Source organism: Limulus polyphemus, unplaced genomic scaffold (assembly GCF_000517525.1).
Source record: "Limulus polyphemus unplaced genomic scaffold, Limulus_polyphemus-2.1.2 Scaffold707, whole genome shotgun sequence".
NCBI lineage: Eukaryota > Metazoa > Arthropoda > Merostomata > Xiphosura > Limulidae > Limulus > Limulus polyphemus.
In genome coordinates, this window is record NW_013666317.1 from 122,253 (window position 1) to 130,154 (window position 7,902).

General features: G+C 31.6%; 1 protein-coding gene across 2 annotated transcripts in view; it reads left to right on the forward strand.

The window, feature by feature from the left end:
• The window catches only part of LOC106460097 (FYVE, RhoGEF and PH domain-containing protein 4-like), a 132,139-nt gene that overhangs the window by 120,702 nt on the left and 3,535 nt on the right, over window positions 1-7,902 (forward strand). For both annotated transcript variants that reach the window (XM_013919779.2, XM_013919778.2), the window contains exons 13-15: window positions 755-892; window positions 5,208-5,390; window positions 6,800-6,925. In XM_013919779.2, the coding sequence (XP_013775233.1) occupies window positions 755-892; window positions 5,208-5,390; window positions 6,800-6,925 (447 nt within the window). The remainder of the gene's footprint in view (window positions 1-754; window positions 893-5,207; window positions 5,391-6,799; window positions 6,926-7,902) is intronic.

The following is a 7,902-nucleotide window of genomic DNA, read 5'->3' on the forward strand; positions in this document are numbered from 1 at the left end:
CTTCAGTGTGATAGTTTGGGGAGCTGTTTGGGTTGGTGGGAGATCGAGCTTAGTGGAGTGCGTTGCCAACATAAAGTTTGCAAAATACGTCGAAATATTGTAGGAAGGACTCTTGCCACTTTATTCCTCGGGTTTCGTGGACAAGAACACAACGTTGTTCCAGGAAGAAACACCCAAAAGTGGCAGGAAGAAAATAATATCCAGAAGTTGCCTTGGCCAAGCCAATCTCCTGACATGAACCCCGTCAAAAACCTCTGGGCCATACTCGACCGGCAAGTCAAGAAACAACCAAAAAACCAACTTTTGAAGAGTGATCTACTCCATGTTTTGAAGCATGTTTTTAAAATTGACGAGGTGATTCTCACGATGCCCCAAAGGACCAACGAACTCCACGAAACAAAAGGAAGATCTACTAGATATTAATTAAATTATAAATATATCAACTCATGTGAATATGACTGAAAATTTTCATTTTTTCTGAAAAGGTGGTGTCTATTTACTTGTGACCACGCTGTGCATATATACTTGTTCATGAATTACTGAAGTGACACTTTTCATCTTCACATATAAATGCATAATCAAATGTTTATATCATTTAGTATTGATTAATATACTGAACATTATAATTCTAGTTGAAACTTGTATCTTTCTAAGCTAAGTAAAGGTATGATAATTAGTGTGTTTGATTCACAACAAATCTTTCAGAAGCTTAAAAAGTTTTAGTTGTTAATCTTGTACTCGTTTAAATTATTAGTCACCAGACATCATGGAACTGGGAAGTCGAGCACCAACCTTCATCAAACAGGATTCAGTAAGTCACTGTATGGTGTGTGGTAGCCAGTTCAGCACTTTTTCCCTAAAAAGAAAACATCACTGTCGAGCCTGTGGAATAGTAAGTCTTTGAACAACTGAATCTGTTTTTCATTTGCTCTTAAGTTACCTTAACAATCAGTTTGTGATTCCTGTGTGCATGAGGCAAAAAGGATGACAACATTAGCTTCAACTAGCTTAACACAATATAGATACCCTTTGGTGTAATGGGAACTGTTTATTTAAACATTATACATAAAATAAGGCACAATTCATATAATCTCAACAAGTTACATATTTATGCCAAATGTTAAGAACAATGTTTTATAATTCCACATTATAAATTAATATAGCCAACTTGTTAGAATTACAAATAACAGGCACTTATAAATTACAATTTACATTGTGAACAAAACAGTTTGTCATTGATTCCTATAGTAACTGGTGGATTCATATTAATGTATTTAGGTATAGTTTGATTCTGTAAATGCTGTCCTGTCTTTTTCATTTAGTTTTCTGAGTAGTTTGAAAGTCTTGCTAGTTAGATCAGAGTGCACTTGGGCAGCTGTGTTGGAGGAAGTGTTTATTTCAAGAATAATTTAGGGTTTTGCTTTGTGACAGGGAGAAGGTTCAGGGTCTGTTAGGTTTATAAAGTCATCAGGTTTAGGGCGTTATGCAAGGTTGTTGGGTGATGATTTTCTTCTAAGGTTGTAAAAGATTCTACATATGGAAGAAGAAAAGCCTCAGAGATTGTGGAGTTTGGAAGGTTGTCTAAATATGGTGTTCCTAGCTGGTTGCTAGGAATAAAAGTGGAAGCCTCAAAATGTCCATAACTACTGCATTTAGGAGAAAGGGAAGTAATGGTAGAAAAGGGCTTTGTAAGTGTAGAAATGTGTAGTATCAGAGTTTATGAATGGTGTGGGATCTTGGGGTTGTGTGTCAAGTTTAGAGCTTAGGGAGAAGTTTCTATAAACAGGAGTGGAAGCCATAACTTCTGCATAAGTGCAACATTTAGAAGAATGGGCATATCTAGTTCTGGGAAAGGCAGTGATAGAAATGGGATTTGGAAGTGTATTGGACGTATGGCATACAGATATATGCTCATTGGATTGAGAAGGCTTTGTGGATTGGATATGGGGAATAGAGTAGGTTGAAGGAGATTCATGGCTAGGAGTGTTTGATTGATCTAGGTTAGATTGTTCTGTGGTTGTTTGTAGGCAAGGGAGAATATAGTTAGTGATAAAGAATCGTAAATTACAGGGTAGAGAAGCAATTCCTTTGAAAGAAAGTTGTAAACCATCTTTTGCTAAGAAATGTCCTGTTTTCAAGTTTAAAGTTGGTGTTGTAAAGGAAGGATAAGCGTGAGTTATGTTGGCAGAGGTCATATACGAGAGCATTAAATTTGTCAATTTTTTGGTATAAAGAGTCAGTAGTGCAGGTCTGTTATCTTAGACGTAAATCAGTATGTCTATTGACATCACAGTAGATGATGCTAGAAAAACAAACAGGAAGGTCAGTATGGTGAGTCAAAATATGTACTAGTAAGGTTTGTAGGTCGTTAAAACAGTCATAAGCCATTATTCCATGTCATTTTAGGTCATTAGTTTCAACATGGAGAATTAAGTATTTTACAGACTGTGGCAGTAAAGTTACAGTGTCAAAGAGGTCAAGTAAGGTGGCTCCACTGATTTATTTAATTAAAATATGTTGGTCGTTAATGTGAGAAATGTGTTGATGGAGGAATTAAATAATAGAATCTCAAAAATATCAATGTAAGGTGAAAGAAGAGGTAGCTTGCCTTCAATAAACTGGGGTCCATGGGTGGAATATAAATTCTGTTTTAGAAGTTAGTACACAGGATCACATACAAAAGTTGTAATGGTTTTCAAATGAGACCCAAAACTTGGGCATTTTCGATTTGTTCACTATTCTTCTTCTATTATTCTCCTGAAGAAGAATAGTGAACTAATCGAAAGCACTCAAGTTTTGGGTCTTGTTTGAAAACCATTACAACTTTTGTATGTACAAAACTTCTTAATCAGAATTTACAATTTACATGATATGTTCACCATATATCCTGTACGTGGACAGCTAATCCACTCTAAGGATTATCTTCTTATATATATTCCCACAATTAAGTATTTATGTTTTGCAGCTGAGCATATGTAGACATCACGTGTTTACAAAACTTTATGTATCTCTCTTCAAAGAATAATTCAACAATAAAGACATTGTACATTATGCAGGATTAAGCTAAGTGTCAGTCATTATTATATAACTGACTGTTGATATGACATCACATAGTTTGCCTTATACTAGTGGCTTATGCTGTTGAAGAGAAGGTTGCTCATAAGGTAAGCAGTAAGTGGTTATACAAGTGGTAATACATGCAATTTATTATGTGACTGATGTATGATAGTGATAATGAACGATGTGTATGGATTATTATTTGCCAACAAAAGCCTAATTTGAAGTAACAAATAATTCAAATTTAGTTTAAGTTACATTAAGGAAGGGGATAAGCAACATTGTAAAGGATTTCTCAATAATCACTGAGTTTGTTACTCATCAAGTACTCATTTAGTTGTAAAGGATTTGTCAATAATAACTGAGTTTGTTACTTTTCAACTAATCATTTTACAAATTATTAAAGTTCAGTCAAGTTTATATCCTGTAAAGCAACTGTAAATGAAAATATGATTTTTTTTTCATATAGATTTTTTTTCTAAGATACCTTGAGGAATTAGTTATATTGTTCAATGAAAACAGTAACTACACTTCTTTTTTGAAAACCTAGTCCTTAATATTTCAGTTATTTTTATATGATTCATATGAAAAAGAAAACTTCAGGTTTATTTTTTAATCTTTTTTATACATGTTTTTTATTTCTCTCAAATAACAGGCAAAGTTTGGGCCAGCATTGGATGATGATCGTTTTTTTTTTTGTTACATCATTGGTGTTAGCAAAGATATGTTAACCCGGTGTTGGTTAATACTGTGTAAAAGACTATTGGGTAGCTGAAAACCTAAATAGCAAACAAGGGTTAGGCCAATGTTAGCCCAACATGGTCAGTTGTATTGGCCCATGATTAGCAAACAAAGTTGACCCAAATGCAATTTGCACATTGGTTCTTAGTTGTGCCACCATAAGCATCCACTTTTTTTTACTATTGGACCAATAAATTAAAGAATACATGATTCAAATATCAGCTTATTATTTAATATTAGATTACCAATCATATAAAAAGGTATGTAGTTCTACAGATGGAAAGAGTTGTATTAAAAATGCCTTTTTATCTCTTCTTCTTATTCAAATGACATTTGAGTATAAAACGAAAGAAACAGAACTTAGAAAAATTATTGTCAGAGTTTGCAATGGCAGAATATATCTACTAGCTGTTTTCAACTATTATCTAGATTGCAATTAATCAACCTTCTCGGTTACAGTTTATTGTTGAGGTCACTGTTACAAACCACTCCAGTGCCTTTTTCAGAGGACATGCATATTTCAGCATTTAAAGTAATAAATTTGTACTGCAATCGACTTGTAATGCATTTGTAAATTTTTGTATGCTAAACTAACAGATTGACTGAGGTTCACATGTCGTCTGTAGAAGCAGATAATGTATGAGTTTAAAATATGATGACTTGAGATCTTATATTGTCTGCAGATGTGGGTTGGCCCTATGGTAGAGCTCTGTATTTAGTAGTTATCTAGCAGGTTGGAATTCGTGCAATATAACAAAATATTCCCACCAGTCTGGGAGTACTTGTAAGTGTGTTATAAGAAGTACAGTAAAATCACACTATTCAATCTGACAGAAGTAGCCATTGAGTATCATCTTTCAAAATTTAACACAAAAAAAATACTGGGAAATATTGTATTTACATTTTATCAAATGGCAGAATTTCCTAAATGTTTAGCAGATCATTCAATACCAAACAAAATGGACCATATGTTGGTCTAACAGTTAAAAAGGTGGTTGCTTATGTTGGACTAACCTTGGTCTTTTAATCTGGGTAACTTATAATATTAAATGTTGCAGTATTGTTAGCATCATATTGGTTATAGATATTTAGCTAATATTCTGTCAACATTGGGCTGATGAGCAAAATGATGTTGGTTTAATGTAATGGTACACGTGGCCCAACATCTTCTTGCTATTTGGATTGCTTGGAGTTACTTAAGACAATTATTGTAGATAATCTTACAAGTGTAATTTACTTTCATTGTATATTTAGTAGTGCTGCATTTAATAGACAATATTTTACAAGTTAAATACCATGTTTTATTTTTCCTTCCCTACTTGTAAATTATTTGCTTCTTTTATGGAGTCTTGTATGGAGTCATGTTGCTGCTATGTAATTTTTAAATGTCCTATTAACCTGTCCTGCAGGTGGCTTGTAACAAGTGTCTCACTCAGAAGTCCCCATTACCATATGATAATAATAAAACGGGTCGAGTATGTGGCCAGTGCTATGATACCCTTTCTCAGAGGTTGCAAGAAAAGATGGAACAGACAAGTGGAAACCAGAAAGAAAATATTGAAAGCCCTGTTGAAAGGAAGGGAATTCTAGAGGTAAATGTCACTTAAACTAAAAGACACTCATATTTTTTATGTATAGTTTAGCAGATACGTTTTACCTTGAGATAACACAATAGTATTGCCAAATTCACTTGAATAAGAACTGTAACTTAACAGTATACATTATTGAAGTTTTATTTTAAAGAAAAAAATTTAACACTCCCTACAAATTTAAAACTTGAACTTTCAATTTCAAATGGTTCTGTTTACATTTTTAAATATCTATTTTCCTCCAGTAATTTAGAAATCAAGAACTTAAAACTTCAGATAAGTTATCTGAGTGGTTCACGTTTCAAGCTGCTTTTGCTAGTCTTCATGATTTTGGTTGATCATTTATTTCTTAAAACTGGTATATTATTTAATGAAAAATGAAAACAGCTATTATTCTGTAAATACTTACAGTACAAATTTTGACAAAGTGAAATTTGAGATACTCATTTGAAGATTTAAACTTAATTCCTTGCTTGCCAAGAAGATAAATGTACTGACCATAAGGCACTATAATTTTAAAGTGCCTAATGCTTCAGTATTAATCTAATTTACATTTGTTTGAAACTATGTTCCATCATATTATTTTGTAAATCTCTTAGTACCTCTAAGAAAAAAAACAATTTTGGATTGTTGTGATAAAGATAACACTCATAATATCATGAAAGTTTCATAATAAAATCTTAAGATATGTTGAAAAACTCTAAATATATATATATATATATATATTTCATACTCTAATTCTCAGTGACAAGTGTGGGTGGAGGTGAACCTATCTTTAGATATTGTATGAGAAAGTTCTTCTAAGTTTTCAGTATGAGTGTTCTTCCAATAAAATCATTGGAAACATACTTGGAAAGAATCATACTTACAAGCACTTGTATCTTTTATTTAATTATTTCACATTGCTTCTCCAATTCTTTGGGGTATGTTTTCAGATGACAATATCCTATTAAACAATAAATACAGATGTCCCTTAGCCTAAAGTATTTTAAACAGTTTATTAATACAATTTAAAATTATACTAAAAGATAATAGCTAAACTACCCTTGATGGTACTGCATGAAGCCTTTTGATTTTCTTAATTTTCTTTAAGTTTCTTTTTTAATGAATTGTTGTTTTTTATAACATAACATACAAACATCTTTGATAAGATAATATTTGTCCATTAAAGGACTTAACAGTAACCAAAGTGAAAACTTTATGTTTCATGAATTTAAAAAATAATTGTTAAACCATGTAGGTAATAAACTATTGAAATTTTTCTTTTGCAAGCATGTGTATATATAAACAAACGAGATAATTTTATATGTACTTGTGTGTTATATTTCATGTAAAATGGTTTGTAATATTTTGTACGTGCCTGTAAAAAAGCTATACATATGTTAAGATTATTTAATCTTTTCCTTCTTTAGGTTAAACCATCAGATTCATCGGTTATAAGTAGCTATCTCCAGCTGAAGTCTAGGAGCCGAATGTGGGTATGGAGATGGTTCTCACTACATGAAGATTTTGTGTTGTATTCTTTTCGGTCACATGAGGTGAGAAGTAGTATTCTGTCTGTAGTTTCCCAGAACAATTATATTTTTAAAAAAAATTTATTCCACCAAGTTGAACTAATACAAAATTTCAGTTAAATGGTAGTAAATTTATTGACACTTAAACTCTAATAACTTTTGTTTTTACATAAAATTCATTTAAGGAAATCACTGTTTCCCCAAAGATATTCATTATGGTGCGATATTTACAAATATTTATTTTGGCAAAAATAGAACACAGTTGAAATAGCAAAAACAAATTGTGTGATAAGTATTGATGGTTTTGATGTATTGCCCTTTATTTGTTAAAAGAACACAAGAAAGAAACATTGCGACTTGAAAAAAATCACAATACATAGCCTTCAAAGTTTAAAAACGAAAATGTCCAGAATAGAAATAAAGTCAATGAATGACTAAATCTGAAACGAAGACCTAATAATCTTCAAAATTTAATTATTTTAAAAGAGAATTCCTATTTCTGAATTTCTTTCTTTTCTAGAGAAGTGTATTAAATCGAAAGTTGCTGACATTCTAAAAACGAATCATGGGATAAATATTGGGAATTTTTGATGAAAAGAGTTTCATTTTGAAAAGTGTACATCAAGTGCATCTTCCTACACCAATAATACGAAAATATAACTTGGTAGCTTTGTGAAAAATATGATTATTTCGTTAAGAATTACTTATTTTAAATTATGGATGAAATTTCTATATATTAGAAAAACATGAGAAAGAAACATTGTGACTTGAGAAAATCTGAATATATAGCTTTCAAAGTTTAAACACGAAAATGCCAGAACAGAAATAAAGTCAATATACAACTAAATCTGAAACGAAGACCTAATAATCTTCAAAATTTAAGAATTTTAAAAGAGAATTTCTATTCCTGAATCTCTTTCTTTTCTGGAGAAGTGTATTAAATTGAAAGTAGATGACATTCTAAAAATGAATCGTGCGATAAGTATTAGGAATTTTTGATT